The sequence below is a fragment of the Falco biarmicus genome, chromosome 10 (assembly GCF_023638135.1).
Source record: "Falco biarmicus isolate bFalBia1 chromosome 10, bFalBia1.pri, whole genome shotgun sequence".
Lineage (NCBI taxonomy): Eukaryota > Metazoa > Chordata > Aves > Falconiformes > Falconidae > Falco > Falco biarmicus.
Window position 1 is genome coordinate 19,430,469 of NC_079297.1, and position 19,132 is coordinate 19,449,600.

At 46.2% G+C, this 19,132-nt stretch overlaps 2 protein-coding genes across 2 annotated transcripts; one reads left to right on the top strand and one right to left on the bottom strand.

The window, feature by feature from the left end:
* Positions 1–2,151: 2,151 nt before the first annotated feature.
* Positions 2,152–4,937, bottom strand: LOC130156433 (olfactory receptor 1019-like). The gene is made up of 2 exons (XM_056354929.1): positions 4,769–4,937; positions 2,152–4,653 (listed from the first exon to the last, which is right to left on the bottom strand). The coding sequence occupies exon 2, from the start codon at positions 3,596–3,598 to the stop codon at positions 2,621–2,623; it is 978 nt and encodes a 325-aa protein (XP_056210904.1). The 5' UTR covers positions 3,599–4,653; positions 4,769–4,937; the 3' UTR covers positions 2,152–2,620.
* A 5,294-nt stretch (positions 4,938–10,231) lies between these two features.
* Positions 10,232–12,762, top strand: LOC130156434 (olfactory receptor 5AS1-like). Its single transcript, XM_056354930.1, has one exon. It carries the CDS (start codon positions 10,704–10,706, stop codon positions 11,640–11,642), a length of 939 nt encoding a protein of 312 aa, XP_056210905.1. The 5' UTR covers positions 10,232–10,703; the 3' UTR covers positions 11,643–12,762.
* The last annotated feature ends 6,370 nt before the right edge of the window (positions 12,763–19,132 follow it).

Consider the following 19,132-nt stretch of genomic DNA (forward strand, 5'->3'; position numbering starts at 1 on the left):
GAAGTTGTGAATGATTTTTATTTTTCTCCTTTAAAATTACTATCCCACTGTGAAACTTGGGTTGGGCTATAGTTCTGGCTTTAAAATTGTCAAGACTTCAGGGATCAAACTGAAAATAACATGCAGTGTTTCAGTGCCATTCACTCTTCCCTTTCCTCTGTATTTTTTTTTTTTTAATTCTGTAGACTCCACCCAGAAGCTGCCAGGGCCCTGAGGACATTAATAGACCTTAATGGCCCTGACGAGTCTCATCTGGACCACTCCACCCAGGAGCCCCATTTAAGCTCAGCCTTGGGCCCTCTATACTTTCTCAGCTACACTGTAGGTGTCTGGCTGCAGCTGTATCTTTGCCCCCTGGATGTATCCTGGATCAAGAGTGCAGCTTTGTTTCCAGCCCCATTCCTGGCCCGTCCTTTTGCTCCTGGTGGTAGGCTGTGGTTGTACCCTGCACCTTGCTCCTTGCTTGCTGGGGCTGTTAAAGGACCCTGTTGCCAGCCTTTGGCTCTGCCTGCCGTGTTCAGCCCCTGTAGGTCTGTGCCCCAAGCATGAGGCACTGCCTGCCCTGGTGTCCCCCTTGGTTTCTTCCTCCCTGTCCCTTAGGGACCAGCTGGCCCTTGCAGCTCCAGGACAGTAGCCATGCGGACACATTGCAGGAATGTGCCTCTACTTCTAAACTTCCTTGGACTCAGAAAGTAAACAGTACTCAGTCTGTCTAACCCAGGTATGAAATATAATATCTTCAATATTAAATTCCATTTTCTTCACAAAACTTCATGGTTTGGGGGCTAGACTCGGATGTTCTGCTCCATCTCTCCTTGAAGCTATTTTTCCTCTGTTTGCAACCCATCACAGACAGTAAACGTGGCTAGGAGCTCTCATTCCACTAGGTGTGTGCATTTGCTGCTGTCTCTGCATGGCCATGTGAGTAGATTTTTGTTCAGTTTGGCTCAGCTGACGTATGGTGAAATAATTGTGTTGCTTATACCTGGTAGGTAGTTGCATCTCTTCCCCAAAAGAATTTCTAAGCTCTAAAACCCGGTTGCTGGCAGAAGTAGTCATAAATACATAGCTCATCACTGCGAATATGATTTAGTAAGAGGATGGGATCAGCTGTGGTGGTCAAGCACAGACAAACAAACTGGCCAGCAGCCTGCTCAGAGGCCACCAGGCCCTTCCAGAACCTTCCTTTTCTCGTTGTCCGCTTCATGCTCTTCCCTCATCAGCCGTGACACCTGTTTCTCCACCATTGCCTCCTCCCGAATAAATGACCCACCCTGATCACTTCCCCACGTTCACTCCAACTTTGCTATTCTTGATTCCCAGGTAAACTAGACCCGTGGTGTTGCTGGTGTGGTTCCTAGGCACCGCTGGCCTGGTGAGGGTCTGTTCCACAGAGGGTGCCCAGTGCTTCCCCTTCAACCCCATGTGAAGCCTGCCCACCTCCAGCACCTCTGGTGCCCTCCCAACCACTGGTGAAATCTGGCTGTCCGACCTGGTCCTGTTCATTCGACAGGCCCTCACTGTTGTTTATGTCCAGTGGGTTCTCATGTCATGTCCAGTAGTTTTTCCTGGTCTGTTCAGTGAGTTTGAAGTCAGGCAAGGGACTAATCACCCTCCCACGTACCTTTTCTAAGATGAACTTCATGTCACAGATGTCTTTGCACTGCTTTGTTTCTGCATGGCTAGGATTCATGTCCCTAGTTTTGTGTATTTAACAGGGAAACGGGCAATTCACATTTACTATTATCAAAGGAGTGAAATATATATCTCCAAAAGTAACTTTTCCTAAGTCTGGCACATAGGAAGAGCTTCCCCACAGGAATTCTTAGACAAAAGCTCCCCTTTTCTCTCCTGTTCCTAAGGGCTTCAGTTGATGTGTTACGGCCTGGTTTTGGTTCTACCAATGGATAAATATTTGTTAGTGGTGCTCTGTCATCTTAGATGACATATTCTATTTAAATCCAGAGCTGGGACTTGCAAATTTTGTTGTTTGTCTTTTAAAAATAGATGGGTTTTCTATATCAGCAAAGGGTCCTATAAAGATGTCACATAGAATTGATTGCATCAAGCTGTGTCTGACTGCTGAACATCATCCGAGGAATGGACATATGTAGCATTCATTTATTTGATCTTAAAACAGCATTGCTCATTAGTAATGTTAAACTTGGCTTCTGCAAACTCAGTCTACACTGCCAGTTGGAAATGTTCCTGCTTTCAAACACACTAGCCCAGATTTATTCTTAGCAAACATCTGTGGGGATCTGGATCTCCTCATTGCCTCATCGTTCCCTCTTGAAGATCTGCCAGAAGAACGTGAGGGATGCTTCTCAGGCTGAAAAATACAGCCTCTTATGGAGTGACACAAAACACCAAGGCTTTAGAGGGTGGCATGTGGGAAAGGAGTCCATGTGAGGCTTTGAGTATAATTAGTGGGTTTAAGGGTAAAATCAGACAGTATAGCTACTCCCTGACAGAGGAGAAAGCAAGCAGTGGCTGGCTATGTCCTGTAGCAATGACATGCACAAGCATCATCAGGGTCCTCATGATTGCTGTCTTCTTGTTGCTTTTAGTTTAAATGGTCAGCAGCCAAACGGAGACTGAAATTCAAGAATGTCCAAGTTTATTTTGTGTAGTGTGACACCTCTTTACCAGTTTGACTTCTAAAGGAAACAAGAACTTTTCCGAGGAGTTTCTTGAGAGCATCCTTCACCTCCATGTTCCGCAGGCTGTAGATGAGGGGGTTCAGCATGGGGATCACCATGGTGTACACAACAGATACCACTTTGTCCTGGTCCAGGGAGTAGCTAGAACTGGGACGGAGGTACATGAATATCATAGTCCCGTAAAAAACTGAGACTGATGTCAACTGTGGGGCACAGGTGGAGATAGCTTTGTGCCTGCCCTCTGACGAGCGGATCCTCAGGACAGCAGTAAGGATATAACCGTAAGAGACAACAATGAATACTAAAGTGCTGAGCGCAACCAAAGTACCAATGGTGAAAAGCATATGTTCGTTGACTGTAGTGCTGGAGCAGGAAAGTTTCAGGAGCGGAGGAATGTCACAGAAGAAGTGATTGATGACATTAGGGCCACAGAAGTGTAAACTGAACACTGAGCTGACAAGCACTATTTCATTCACAGCAGCTACTACATAGGATCCCACAGCCAGTTGGACACAAACCTTTTGAGACATGGCGGCCACGTAGAGCAGAGGGTTACAGATGGCCATGTACCGGTCATAGGCCATCGCAGCCAGCAGGTAACACTCGGTGATCATGCAGACTCCACAGAAGTACATCTGGGCTGCACACCCTGCCAGAGAGATGGCTTTCCTTTCATCAAAGAAGCTCACTAGCATTTTGGGAGAAACCACTGAGGAATTACCTAGGTCTACCAGAGAGAGGTGGCAGAGGAAGTAGTACATGGGGGTGTGGAGTCGTGAGTCAAACCTGATTAATGCAATCATGCCGAGATTCCCCACCAATGAGGTGACACAGATAAGAAGGAGCAACACAAAGAGAATGACCTGCAGCTCCCAAGTATCTGTGATTCCCAAGAGAATGAACTCATCAACAGTTGTCTTGTTTCCTCTAACCATTTCCTTAATGAACCTGAATTTTTAGGAGGGAGAAAAATCAAAGAACACAAGTCAGTTACAACTCTGGATAGAAGAATAAGCCATAACAATGCTAGGAACAAATGTCAGGCAGGAATGCAGTAGAAGAAAATTTGATGCTGCCTTATTTTAATGGAAACCTAGCTGTTAGCGTGCCAGAACTGGATACTTGACTCGATTCTCTTGAGAAGCTTGCTGTTATCTGTCCACTTAATGCTTCTGTAAGGAGAGTCTCAAAGAAGGATTACTTCTGTTCCTCTGCTGAGATTGTTCCAGGAAAGAGGAGAAACTTGTTATTCATTCTGGTATTTCTTAGTATTTCCTGCTTAGTTCTACTGTTAAATTCTCTCAAATGCTTATCTGTGTCCGTTGTGCCTAGGAGGAATGACAGGATGATTCTGGTTATCTGCTCTTTTGTTCTTTAAATAGTGGAGTAATAAATTGCTCTCAGCTTCTGAAAATGATGTCTAAGTTGGTCAGTGCAGTTCTGAGAAGTCTTCACAGAAAGATACCCCCAAATTTAAAAAATAAAATAAAATCCAAGTAGAAAAGCAGTTTATGTTAAAAAGCAGATGATAATTTCATTAAAGTTTATTTGCTGATTCCAAACGTAACAATTCAAAGGAGAAGACGGGGCAGTGTAGTCACAGACCTTGCCCTGTGTCCCTGAACCTGTCTGTGCTAAGGGCAGGAGGAAAGCCTATACGTCTGGCCTGGCAAAATCACACTTGTGGTTTTCCAACATGATGAAAGGAGTTCGTATAAACTGAAAGAAACAGGAGCTGATACTGAGGACAGAACCCATCCTGCCTAACATCACCTACTTCCTAGGGGGACAGCTGCGTCTGAAGTAGCCATTCCAGGTTTCGTTTACAGCCACATTGAAAGGAAGCAGGCACTTTAAGGCAGAATTCACGTAAGCGACTTAAAATGTCTACTTACTTCGGGGTGAAATGAATCGCCTCTTAGAGGTGCCGGTTTCTCATCACTGCTTATAAAGAGCATGCAATGATTAGATAACCTGGAGAAGTCTGTCTCTGTAGGGGATAATACTTAGTCAGACAAATGAGACCAACAGACTTTATAGGTACGTTAAACAGCAGCGCGTCTGTGGCTGAAACAAAGGCAAGAACACTATAGCCTCACAATTACCTTTTCAGTTCTCTTGAAACATTGACTTCAAGAAAAATGCCTCTTCTTTTCAGATTGTGGTCTTGGTTTGACACTTCTGCTCAAAGGTCTGTAGAAAATGAGAACTGTTAATTGCAGGTGTATTAAATGCCTGAGCTTGCAAGGTGGAGCTTTTCACTGAAGCAACTGAATGATTGAAATATCTTTTAAGCTCCTGCTGTTTGCATTGTACTGAGATTAACTAAGAGTGCACTTCCAGTTACAGTGCTTCAGCTGCTTGGCAGCACTTGCAGAGCCCAGCTGCTCGATTCCTAATAATTCTCTGTGCTACAGGAAATTCTAGACAAGTCAGTCAGACTATCGGTAGTGACCAGCACTATGGTCTGTGTGGCAAGTTGATGCTGTTAAATGATTCTTCTTTTGCTGTAACCCCACATTTCAGTGCTCAGCAAGCCAATATTAGAACTTCTGTGGATTTTGGTGGTTTGAGATTAAGACTTAAAGATGTTTAAGACTTTTAACACATGTTTAAGTCTTAAACCAACCCTGCCTCTGCTGTAACCACAGAGAACGGCTGAACTGCAGCTATCGCAGATCTGCCCCAGCTGAGGGCACAGACCTCTCGTGTGAAGTACTGACCTGAATGTCATTGTCACTCCAGTACAAGCTTTCAGGAGCAAGAGTCCAAAAGTCTCCACAAGTTAGGAAAAGAAGCCACATGGACATTCACAAGTATTTGTTCTCCTATTTTCTTTCCAAAATAATAAGAAGAAACCAGCTCAGGTCAAAACAATTTTCCTCTCTATAAACAATTTTTTTTTTTTTTGGTAGGCTTTTAGCATTCCTTACGTGAAAATTCATTAAGTAATTTTTGACTGTTGTGTGTATGAGCAGAAGACTGCAATGATGCTCATTCTGTGCCCAAGGTTTAAAGTATAGAGCAAGGATAGAGAATAAAACAGGGACACAATTAACAGTCTGTTAGATTTTATAATATTTCAGGTTATGCACAGGTTTCCTACCTTGGAAACTAACGTTAAAAATTATGCTTTCTTTTCCTCAGGAGCAAATGCTGCTACAAAGCTGGACACAAAATGGCATTTAGAGAAGCTCTGACTACCAGATCAAGCTGTCAGCACACTGCCCCTCCCCGCCTGCCATTCCCCACAGGTGAGATGGTTTGCACAGTCAAGGGGAATGGCAAGGTCTTCACAATCAACTTTAAGTGCCATTATGTGTCCCAGCGGCATCCCACTGAGTGATGCAATGGTTGCAGCCTGCTGCTGGTTTTGGTTCATTAATACAGAGCTCATTAGGGGAGAAAAATAACAACGAAAAAAAACATCCAGAACATAATGTTATAACTTACTTGACAATAAGTTGGCACTTTCTTTTTGTATTGTTTTTACACAGATGGCATTTTCTTTCTGGCCACAGGTCCTCTGAGTCACGGGGTCACACAAAGCAACGGGTTGCAGGACATTGCTGGCCTCATGAAATGTTCAGCCTTCATATGAGAGCTAGAAAGAGCTGACATGAAAGGAGGGTAAATCATTATTTCAGGTTTTTGCTGGCCCTCATGAAACTATACCAACCCATGCAAGCTGAATTCCAGTCTGCATTCTTCTCATTCAATCTAAAGGTAGTTTACGTCACTGGCTGTCTTCCGCCTTGGACCACTGAGATTTATTTTTACTGATTTACAGTCTGTAGTCAGCTGAGATGGCTGATCAGTGCTAGACACATAACTGGTCCCTGGCAGCACTGCTGGATCAGAAGGGAAGCAGTGTCCTCCTCAGATAAGCAATGTTCACAGTAGCCTGTACATAGTTGTTTGCACTCTGAATACTTTCTAGAACTTGAGTAATTATTTCTCTACGTGTATTACTGGAGCAATCTAGAAGTTAAGCTTAGACAAGTAACTTTTGATTGTTTGAGTGACGAACCCCATACTAAGAATATCAAATGAAAGAGCAGAGATACGAACAACAATCCAAATGCAGTAATTTTCCCCTGTTGTCCTGGATGGGCTTTCCCAAGTCACTCCCCCCACAGCAGAGCATCCATACATCCCTGTCCTACATCATGGTTTATCCCAGGGGTCCTCAAACTTTTTAACCAGGGGGCCGGCACGTGGATGAAGTGGCAGGCAGTCATCTGCGGCTGCTTGGTTTCCCCCCCCCCAACCCCCGGCGGGGGTTTCTGTAAATACTGGGGGCCCGACAGAGGACCCTGGGGGGCTGTATCCGGCCTGCGGGCCGTAGTTTGAGGACCCCTGCTTTAGCCTCTATCCAGAGTCTCAGAAGGTCCAAACACACCCATCCTTGGCTCCTGGAAGCCTCTGTGGAGTTTTTACATTGCTTCTCAGTTTTTTGAAGTGGGAAAAATAAGAATCAGTTCTGCTGCAGTGTTCTTTCCTTCCACGTGGTTGTTTTGCTCAGTATTTAGGGTCTTGCCTCAGGGGTGAACCCATAGCTTCAAGCTGTGTTCTGGGCAAGTGCTGAGGGTCAGGGCATGGAGATAGGAAAGGGTAGGATCCATTTTGTGTCATTTCAGCGGTATAGAACTGAGCTATACGAGCCTAACCTAGCTGTCTGTGCTTATTTTATAGCCCCTGTAGGGAGGAAGGGACCTGCAGAAAGCAGTACGCACAGGTTTCCTTAGAAACTTATTTTACGATGGGATGAGTTGTCCTTTGGAAGTGCCTATTTTTTGCCAACGATAGCTAAAAGAACCCAACTAACTTACTTGACTTAATAACTTTAAGATGCCTAAAATCAGTTAAGATGAATTTTCATGTGTTTTTAGGGTTCCTCTAACCTCTGGAGCCTTTGAGGTCTGGTGTTGTGCCCAATAGAAACTGCATGTTGTACAAAGTTGTCCTCATTCCATTTAGATGTTATTGGAGACCACTGGGAGGAATGTCTTGGGTTCAGATGAAATAAAACTAAGACCTTAAGTGGTTGCCCATGAACATATATACAGCCTCCATTCACACAGGAACTAGACAGAAGGAAGAAAAAGGCAAGCAATGCAAATAAAGCTTGTTAGTTGAAGAATAAAAATGTTGAAAGAGTTACCCAAGTTTCCTCACAGAAAAATACATCAGCTGCACATTTGTCAAGTTAAACAGCTGCTAGTGAAGAGCCGTTGAATTGAAAGCTTTTTTTAAATTGTGTCTGTCCATCTAGGCAGCTGCCAGATATTCTTTATTCACAGTCAATTCATATCACAACTCTCCCATGAAAATACAAGGATTAGCTCTTTTTTGTGTTTTTTTTTTTAAACTAAAAAGACATTAAAGGAAGAGATTAACTACTGCTTAATATAAGTAGTAAAGTAACAAATTAAACTGCTTTAAATCTTCCTCTGGGTGTATAATTTATGTATTATATGGGGAACTTCAGCTAGCGAGAACCAACTACTTTTAATTTTACATGATCACAATCACGGTACTAAAGGTTCTAATGACTGCTGGAATTCCATTTTTGAAATTGCCGCAATCACTTTGAGATGCATTTGAAATTTTTTCAAAAAGCGATCGCTTCAGGGCCGCAGTGGCCTTGTATCTGTGGCTCCAGATCACAGGTTGGGACTCTGTTTTGTCAAAACCACCATCCTCATTTCAGCACTGTTTTGATACTTTAAAAAAAATACTGTTTATGGGTTTCCAGCCAAAGGAAATATCAGAAGCATTTCCAAGAGTGTGTACTATATCTTTAGAGCCTGTTGTTTCATTGAAACGTTTCCACACTGAGACAACACCGGTAGCATTTTAATTGTTTGTTCTACTCTTCCCTTGAGAACATCGTGGTCTCCCGTGTCCAAAAGGAAGATATAAAATCTGTGACATTCCCCAAAAGAAACATTTCCCGCATCCAGGAAAAAACCCAAATATTTCTCTAGCAGGTAAGTCCCCTAATAAGAAAAATTTCCTTCCATTCAGGGAGTTGTGTAGCAATTATTCTAAGTCAGTTGCCTTGTTGACTGAATGGATTTCAAATGTGCTAAAGGAAAAGAGTTGCTGCATCACAATACCACAAAAGAAAAAATAAATACAAGCATATCTTTAAAAAGGGGGGAGGTTTGTGGTGTTTTTTGTTTTTTTTTTTTATTGCCCCTAGATTTTAATCTGAGAACTGAAATCTCTTGCAGGTATTCATCACAGACCACTGAATTGTTAGCAGCTGCTAGGATTTCTATGCCTTAATTTCCGAGCATGATCAACAGCTGAAAAAGTGAAGAAACAGCCACATGTGCGTTAACCATGGAATATTTTTCAGGGCAGAAAGGTTCTTTCTTACTTTCACCAGAAATCTCTCCAATTGCCTGTAACAAAATAAATATTACGTGGTCTCTCTTTAACTGGTCTTGGCTAAAACTAGAACACAATTGAATTTCTGTGGAACTTGTCAGCTTATTCTAGGAATCTAATGGGGGAACCTATGTCATCACCTGAGTCACCCCAGGCATTTTCTGGAGTAATTCAGAAAACATGTGAAAATTATTAAGATTATAGGATGTGCCAAGCCTTCACCAAGAATGAAGGATCTCGGAAAAAAAAGATCAAAGCTGTCTAAAATGAGATTCATCTCACTTGAAGGTAACCACCTAAAATTTTGTCAGTGAATTTATATTGGTCACCCAGGCTTCCTTTCTCATCAACAGACATGCACGCAGCCAGGAGATGATGCATCACAGCTGCCCGTCTGTAACGGTTATAGACAGAGCTGAAGACGATGCACTCAGATGAACCTTTAGAAAGCCAAATACAGGTGAGTTTTGTCACAACTGGAGTGCCTAGAAACCCTGTTGGGAACTCGAGCTCTCCTTTCTGAACCCCCAGACTCCACTGGAACCATCTAGTATCCTATCCTGAATGAATCAGCTTAGGGGTTTTTTTTCCCAGGAATCTGAAATGTTTCTGGTTTGTCTGTGCCTTTATCCACACAGAACTGATATTTACAGGATTTTTTAACTGACCTGTGTTGGCAGTCCTTTTATTAGATGTTCTTTTGTAATCCTTACATTTCCTATAAAGGTAAAGGTGGGCAAAGATATATCTGCCCCGCCTAGAATTTACACTGGCATCAGCAGAAACACATGTCTTAACTTTTACAAAATTAAGTTAAATTACTCACTTTTTCTGGAAAGGTAAAATTAATACCCAGAATTCATTTTCCAAGGGACTGATTCTAATTCAAATTCAGTTAATAGCTTCAGCCAAAAAAAGATATGTGGTGGAAAGTGCTTGGAAAATCTAAACATATTTATGTCTGAATGCTTAAAAACAATATTCATGGCTTTCTTTTCATCAATTGCTTAAGAATTAATCAGCCTCAGGAAAATATTTGCAAGAAATCCCAGAATGAGATGCAATATTTATTTTCATTTTAAACTCAATGATTTGTGTTTGTTCCAAACTGATTATGTCTTTTTGTCAAAAAAAAAAAAAAAAAATCTGGTTATGTTCCAGCATTTCAATCAATTTGTTCCAGTGTTCAATTTCGCCACTGCCTCAGAAAGATCGTTGTTAAGTGTGCCTGAACTCCTCACTCCACTGGTCACAGAGGTAAATGTGCAGCAGCTGTTAGACTCAATGTTTTTCCTCAAGTGCTATATCATACAAAGTTTCTTCTATACCTGCACTACGGTCTATCTCTTCAATAAAATCCCACCTGAGCTCCAATTTCACATATGTGAAAGGAATATACAGGAAGGAATTCCACAGCTAAAGTGCATTTGTAAAGGTCTCTTTGCATGTCCTCCTAAGCTTTCCTTTCAATAGGCATCATCTAAGCCACTTGTTTCCCCCTCTGATACTGGGTGAGATGCTTATGTTTCCACTGCCTCTGTCTTGTAAGGGATGTAATGTGTTTGTGTGTTGCTTACTCGCTAGGACTGACCAATCCTGTGACAAATCTTAGGTGTATGAAGCCAAACACAAAGTAATGAAATGCCTGAAGAAAACCGCACCGCACTGACCGAGTTCGTTCTCTTGGGTTTCACGGATCGCCTAGAGGTGGAGATACCCCTGTTTGGGCTCTTCCTACTCATCTACGCCATCACTTTGGTGGGGAATGTTGGTCTCGTCATGCTTGTCCAACTCAATGCCAGCCTTCATACCCCCATGTACTATTTCCTAAGCAATTTATCTTTCTTAGACCTTAGCTGTTCATCTGCCATTGCTCCCAAGATGCTGGTAAACCTCTTAGCACAGCAGAAGACAGTTTCTTTAGTTGGCTGTGCAACACAGATGTTTCTCTTTGCTGCCTTCACTGACGCAGAGTGCCTCATTTTGGCTGTGATGGCCTATGACCGCTACATGGCCATATGTCACCCTCTCCTCTACACCATTGCCATGTCCCGCAGGGTCTGCACCTCCATGGTGGCTGGGGCTTATCTCAGCGGGGGTCTGACCTCACTGGTGCACACGTCTTTCACATTCACACTGTCGTTTTGTGGTTCCAACGTGATCAACCATTTCTTCTGTGATATTCCCCCGCTGCTAGAGATCTCCTGCTCCAACACACATCTCAACGAGGTTCTCCTCTTCACCCTGTGCGGCTTTATACAAACCAGCAGCTTCCTGACCATCGCCATCTCCTACGCCTGCATCCTCAGTACCATCCTGCGGATCCACGTGGCAGCTAGCAGGCACAAAGCCTTCTACACCTGCACCTCCCATCTGATGTCCATCGGGTTATTCTATGGCTCCCTCCTCTTCACATATTTACGGCCCAGCTCCAGCTACACACTGGACACGGACAAAGTGGTCTCTGCATTTTATACTGTTGTCTTTCCCATGCTGAACCCCCTGATTTATAGCCTGCGGAACAAAGAGGTGAAGGATGCCTTAAGGCGAACAGCAGAGAGAAGAGTGTTTTCTCAGTGATTTTCTTAGAAGTGGAAAGATACAGTGTGTTTCTGGTGCAATACGCAGTAAAAATACAAGTGATGGGAGCCACCTGTCTAAATGTCAGTGACTTGTTAGGAATGTCTGCACCTGAACTAGCTTCCCAGGTTCATTTGATAGTCACTGGAAAAAAGTAGTCAACTTAGAAGGTGGTTCACCTTATCATAAAACAGAAGCCCAGGCCAGGTGGATCCGATACCAAAAGGATCTCTTTCTCCTCACTGTCTGTGATGAGAGTCTATCCCTAATACAGAAGAAAATTGTATTTTTTCAGCTTACTATTGAGACAACTCTCAACCAAGATGTTTTAAAGAAAAGTCTGGTTTAGATGACTACTACATATGGGTGTGACTGAACGTATTAAATTTGGAAAAGAAGCCAGCACTGCCACACCCTCTGTAGAGAGGAATGTCATCTGCTCATGACACAGTTTATTGTATTTTTAGGACTGGACTTGTTCAGGTTTCACCTGGCATTCTTCCTGCCTGTTCTGCTCCCACCAGACATCTTTCATGCCTGTTCTCATCCTGTGTTCTCACCTTGAAGGTTTTACTACTTGTATACGTTTTCCATAATCTGTTTCTACCTGTATACCACAATCCCTTGTTTCTCTTCTCATGGCATAATTAGGTTTTTTATTTCTGCTTAATTGTGTTACAAAATGCTTGTTCACGGTTATGCTGTCAGCCATGTCGCAGTGTTACAAAACACATACATCGATGTCAAGATACACTTTTGTGGTACACTGGTGTCTGGATCCAGTATAAACAAATATTAATTATAACCTGCTTAATATACTGGTGCAGCGGGCTTCTGAGCAGCCTGGTCTAGTGGAAGGTGTCCCTGCCCATGGCAGAGGGTTTGGAACTAGATCATTTTGAGGTCCCTTCCAACCCGAACCATTCTATGATTCTGCTTAGGCTGCACAGCATTTCCTGTCATTTCAGTGCTGGATCCCTTTTTTGTTGGCTTTCCACTTGCTGGTGTCTGTAGGAGCCCGTCTAGCTGCCCTTGCCCATTTTCTGTCACTCTAATCTGCTGCTAAAAGACAGGTTTCCTAATCCCATCCTTTGCAAACCCAAGAAATGCTCCTGTGTTCCTTCTTGGGAGCCTGTTCCTGCACAGTGGTGGTGAAGGAGATGGGGAATGGCAGCTGCCCCCCTGCCAGGGGGCAAGATAAAAACGAGGAGCAGAACCTTCAAGACGAAAGTGCAGCAGTCAACAGCTTGAAGTCCAAGTGGCAGCCAGTTATGGGTGGCATCACTCAAGGAACACCACCAGGGCCCCAATCCTGTCTGCCATCAGCACCATCAGTTACCAACATGAAGGGCAGAAGGCACCTCAGCAAGTCTGCAGGTAATGGTAAACTGTGGGGGGAAGCAGTTCATAGCCATGAAGGCAGGATTAGTGTTCAGAGGTACTCATGATGAGCTGGAGGAATGGGCCAAGAGGAACCTCCTGAAGTTCAGTAAAGACAAGCAGCATGCCCTGCCCCTAAGGCAGGATAACCCCCAAGCATCACGACAGGTTGTGGACGCACCCCACCATATGGCACAGCTCAGCCAAAGCGCATTGGGATGCTGGATGACTCTCTGAGGACGCCTCCCAACCCAGGTGCTTTGGTGGTTCCTAATACAGTGTGGTCCTGAAGACCAACTTGACTTGGCCCTGAGTTGCTTCTTTTTCTTTCTTCCATGTGTCCCCACCAAAGAATACATAATTATGGCTTTTTTAAACAGTGACAATGGTAGTTTCTTACAGCGGCAACCTCAGAGGATGAAAATTTTGTGTGTGTGCCTGTTAGGTACATATGTCAGCAACAGCTTCTTTCTTATAAACCTGAAGATGCAATGTAACACTCCTGTTGCTCCCTCTGTGCCAAGAGCCCAAGGTCCAACCCTAAAAAGGCCCCACCATGTAACCATGGCTCAGGCTGCTGAAGAAACCAAGCCGCAGAAAGAGCCATGAGGTGGTCTGTGGGAAGCTGGAGTACGATGAGAGGCAGAGCTAGGAGCTCACAGAGTCAAAAGGGCAAATACCAGCACAGAAATTATTATAATCGCAAGAAAACAGGGAAATGGGCTGCCAGTCATCTGTGAACCGGTGCCATCAGTGTTGGTGTGGGATGTGGCGATGACAGCAGCGCGGCAGTGGTGCTCTTTGTCTCCGGGGAGGAGGAAGAGGCCGAGGCCTGCCCGGGCAGCAGAGACCCGTGTGTGCCACCAGAGGCCTGACCACGCAAATAGCTCCACCGGAGCTTGTTAAACCTTGGCTATGGCTGGTGTGCACGCACTGCTGCCATGTGCAGGCCGCCTGCCCCTCCGCGGCTCCCGGCACAGGGCACCGGGGCCTGGCTGTGTGCCAGCCGGTGCTGAGGCCCTCCACCTCGGAGCCGGGGGACCACCCAGCCCCGCAGCTGGCGGCTGCCCCGGCCGACTTTCCCCGCCTCTGCCGGGGGCTGCCCCCTCCCCGCCTACGCTCCCCAGCGTGCCGCGCGCGGCGCTTGGCGGCGCTGTGATGACATCATCACCCCGACACTGAGGCCTGATCCCCATGGCAACGCCGGGCCGGCCCTGCTGGGCCCGGGGTCCCCGCCGCGGTCCGAGAGCGGCAGCGCTGAGGGATGCCGGAAAATACCCCGCATGCCCCGCAGTAACGCCGAGGAAAGAACCGTACGCCAGGCGCACCGGTCAGCCGGTAACAGGGGGGCAGTGGGCGCCGCGCCGCCACGGACCACAACTCCCAGCATGCTCCGCGCGCCGCCCCGCTCACGGATTGGCTCCGCCGGCAGCGCCCCTTGGTGGCAGTGCGGTGGCAGCGCAGAGCGGGAGTCCCCCGGGGGCAGCAGGGCCAGGCCCGAGACCCCGCGGCTCCTCCGGCACGGCACGGCACGGCACGGCACGGCCTCCCGGGGCTTCGCTCGGCCTGCCCCTCGGCGCCACTGCTGTGTCCCGCTCCGTCCCGGGCCCCAGGCCTGGCCCGAGCTATACGCTGCTGTTGCCTGGAGGGAAGCCAAGCTGTGCCTGACCGGGTGGGTGGCCTGGTGACAGGGCCAGGTGCTGTGGTGGGTGCCTTCCCTGGCCTCCCCTTGCCTTCTCTGGGTTTCCTGGGCTTTCCCTGGCCTCTCCTGGCCTGCTGTCCCATGCCGTCCTTCACTGTCCCTTGCCACCTTTGTGCTTGCAGGTTGGGTGCTGGTTTCTTTTTCACGTGCCCACTGCCCGTGGGGGTGAGCGGGGTGAGCGGCAGGGCTGGAAGGAGGCGAAGGGTAGTTCGGTGCTGTACCCAGCCCTCCTCTCTCATTTACCAGTGCTTCCTTCCTGCCCCGCAGCGCACTGGCACACACACCAGAGGCCTAAAGCTTGTATGAGGACTTCTGTGGGCACCTGGCGCTGCCAGCTGAGTGTGTCCTTGGTATGGCTTTGCCCCACAGCTGCCGGGGTGTGCTCGCTTGCCGTAGTGGCAAGGTGAGGTGGTGGTGAGCTGGAGGAGCTCTGGGTCACTGGCTGGTGTGGGCTGGAGAGCAGGAAGGTGCCCTAATGTTACAGGCAGCCTTAGGCAGACAGCTGAGGTGGAAATGTCACTCAGATTGGTTCTGCTAAGGGAAAGAAAACCCAGATGAGTTATGACATGGTTGGACAGCTTGAGGAAGCAGAGCTAATGTATATGAAGACCAACAAAGTGGAAAGTACTTATAGGAAAACGAGTGTTTGTGCTTTACGATGACAGGATTAGGCAGGTGTGTTAGCTGCACAAGTGGTAATGACACTGGAAGGCACCACCGGCAGTCAGCAGCTTTCTGTTGGTTTTTTGCATTTTGGCGGGAAGGGGTTGAAATGAGAGGAGGAGGGGTGCTGGGAGTTGTGACCAACTTCTCAGCGTGCTAGGTGTTGACTGTAATCCTGGTGCTGTAAGCAAAATGGGAATGTTAACATTAAGTTTCTGAAATCTTCCTGGAAAGAGTTGTAAAGGACGGCATTCCTCCTAAGAGAGCTGAACTCTGAAAGTAAAGCTGAGTGCTGTAACCCTTCCCATATCCCCTGACTTGCAGTACAAACCAAGGACAATCTGCTGCTTTTCGAAGGTGAAAATAGATGCTTTTTAAAATTTGCTCTTGGCAAACGAATAGTGCCTTCCTTTCTTTGGTTATACACAGACATCAGACAGAACGCGCTGCCTGAAAATTAAATGCTATCTCATTCTGAAGAAGAAAAATGTGTAAAGGTCATGTGCTGGTCAGAAAGAGATTCTGTCTGATTCTCAAATCCAAGCCCTTAGGGTTTGGGTGCTTTCGTAGGTGGTGTTGCTCAATCCTGATACTCCCATCTATGAGGAAAGCAGAAACTGAAAGAGAAGAGGTCTGATTTTGGTTAGGGGTGATACGGGAAGAGGGGCTGAATTCTGTCCTACCAGTTGTTTCTCAAAGAAGGCACTTCTGAAGGGCTTAGTAAAAGAAGAGAAAGTTTCCATTTGATCTAAAGTAATGACAGCATCGCTTTCTCTTCCAGTTCCTCAGTTTCTCCATGCACTGGCGCTTTTTATGCTGGATGTGGTTGTAGAATCAGATTCTCAGGCCCCTTCTTCCTTTTTCAGTCTCTTCAGTTTGCAGCTGTGTTCCCTGCTTGTCAGCTTCGTTACTGTAGGCCTCTGTGCGGTTGTGTTTCTGTGCTGTGACTGTGGGCCAGTTTAGGCTGAAGTAGCTGAAGAGGTACTGCTTTCTCCTGTACTGAGCTGCTCTTCTGGCCTCTAGCACAGAGCAAGAAGGTACTGAACCCTTCCCACCTGAAGAAGTTTGTGATGACGCAGGGCCTTGCAAGCAGGACTAAGCTGATGATGCAAAGGAGATGGTTTTTCAGTAGAAAACACTGGAAGTGGATGTTCTTTACTAGGCTGACAACTGTGGTCCACCCTGTTCCTCTTGAAATGTTCACATTTACAGGGAGGGAGGTAGATCCTAGTGATTCCCTATGAAAAGATGAAGAAAGCAGAGAGTGAACACAGGCTTTTCTTAACAAGCGAGCTTTTGGGCAAATAAAGAAGCAAGAGAACTGGCAGAGATCTTTTGCAGGGATCATGCTGCCCTAATGCTATGCTATAGCTTAACAGCAGGATCAGCAAATATCACTTGTCCACTGTTTGGGCTAGTCATAATTGCTGGCAAAGTGTATGTGGGCAGTTCTGGCTCAGGGAGTACCTCGGATCCAAAACTGGTTTTTAACAGGGCAGTGAGACAGCCTTTTTCTTGTCTGTGGATCTGAACTGACTGATCAAAGAGGAGCGTGATAAGAGTGGGAGTTAAATAAGCACAAGGTTTGATGGAAATTCGTTTGACCCTTCTCAAAACGAGGCACTTGGGATAACGAATGAGCAAGGATTGGGGTGCGTATTCCTTGGGGGCAAGGACCTGGACTTGACACAGCATCTTCCCCAGGGAAGCTCTGCTGTAGTGAGGCTATAGGGGCAGGGAAAGAAGTAGAAATTGCCTACGTCAGGCAGTCTTCCCTGCTGGTTAAGCCTTGCAGTGGCTAGGGGATGCAGTTGCTTAGGAATTCCGGCAAAAGGTTGATAGCTTTTTTGTGTGGTCATGCTGACCCGGTTCATACAGCTGAACATTACCGACAGTTTCCTGGATTAACTAACAGTGCTGCAGTTCTGGTTTAGTTATCTTCCCAATCAGAAATTATGTTTTACATGGTGACCTAAGTAACATCTGCTTGGTTTAGCATCTGAGCCACTCCCTCCACCATCCTGTTATTTTAGCTGATGTCAGCCTGTTGCTCAATCTGCAACTCCTGACTGAAGAAATGCTTTGTAAGAGAACTCATTACAGCCGCTTCCCTTTTGGGCCTGATTTAACATCTTCACTGTTTCTTAGTGTCCTGGCATCTTGGCCAAATTCTAGGTGTTCAGCCTTTGCTGTTTCAGCCTGAGTCCTTATCTGAGGAATGACTGTTTGTGAACTGCTTTTTTCAGTGTGTCTCATCTCCATCTGCCCTGCAACACTGAAGGTCCCAACCCTGCTACCGAAGTGTGCTCAGTATCTCACTGCGATGGGAGCACATCACAGACCCGCACCAACTGAACCCTGCAAGCAAGGCTGTGGTTGCCTCCCGTTTTGTTGTTGCTTTTGCCTTTTTTTGGCTTGCACACACATACACTGGAAATTACAAAAACAAAATTAGGCACAGGATTTACAGCCCATGCAGTTTTGGGAACAGATGTCTTGGTCATGGTAGGTGTGAGTAAGTACTGTCTGCTTTCAGGAAGGTCTGTACTAGCTCTCAAGGAGCTGGCTGTGGCATTAGAAGCAATTCACTTCTGTCTCCCCCTGCCCCTTTCTACTTCCTATCGCTGCAGAGCTTAGCCAGCATCCCTCAGCATGAAGGCATAACCTGAATGCTTGAGCTGGCTGAGCAACCTGCTGTCCTCCCCCCCTGCACTTGACCCTGGAACTTGTTAGAGCCATCCACTGGCCAAGCCAACCCTAGAAACTGGCCAGAAATGGTTGCTTTTTCCTCTTCTGTTTTCTGCTAGGTTCATGAGCTAAACTGGCCTGTAGTGACCCTGGTGAACACTGAAACTAGTGTGGGACAATCAGGGTGGCTGGCGACAAGGAAGAGGCAAAGAAGGGGTGTGGGGGGGGGGGGTGTGTGGGGGGGGGGGTGCGCACGCGCGCGTGTGTGTGTGTCTGTGTGTCTCTGTGTGTGTGTGTGTAATGCAGTCTCCCCTTTTTGACAGCCTCAGGCAGTGTGAATGTTTCACCTGCATGGTGTAACTTTACTCTGAGCCAGCTGCTGCCCTGTGTGTTGTGTCCCTTCACAATGGCTTGTAGAAGAAACCAAGAGCATCAAAAAAAAGGCAAGGAGGCCAGCCTGTGCTAAGTGTTGAATGGCAATGTTTTTTTTCTTGTTAGACTGGAAAGTTCCTGATTTGACTGGTTTCAGTCTTGGTCATCACCGCCTATTTAGACAGGTTTTGGGCAGTGTGGCCATGCATGACTGAGCAAGCCTGCTAATAACAGAGCAACTGGGTGGAAGAACTGATTCCTTAGACCAGACAGAGCGTTCCTCCAGCTGTCTTAAACCTGAAACTAAGCTGACTGCTAGCCTTGAAAAGTCTGAGCACTTTGCAGACTACCATCATTTGCTACCACACGAGACTGATAATAACAGGTTTTAGTGGGAGTATCTTTCCAGCATGCTGACCAAAACCCCAGGGAACAGAAGCTGATGGCCAAGGTTTAAGAGGCTGGTGGTCTGCCTGGCTTTAATGGTTCTTCCTACTGTGTTCAGCAGAGCATCTGCCAGCATCTGTTGCAGTCTGAAACAGCCAGACGTGATCACTAAAGACTTTGTATACTCCTTTCTGCCCTTGTTTGTATACTCCTGTCACTGCCCTTGCGTGTTATCTAACTGACTGTGGGGAGTAGGTGGCCTGTTGTTGTAACTTTTACTGGTTGCTGAAATACTGCT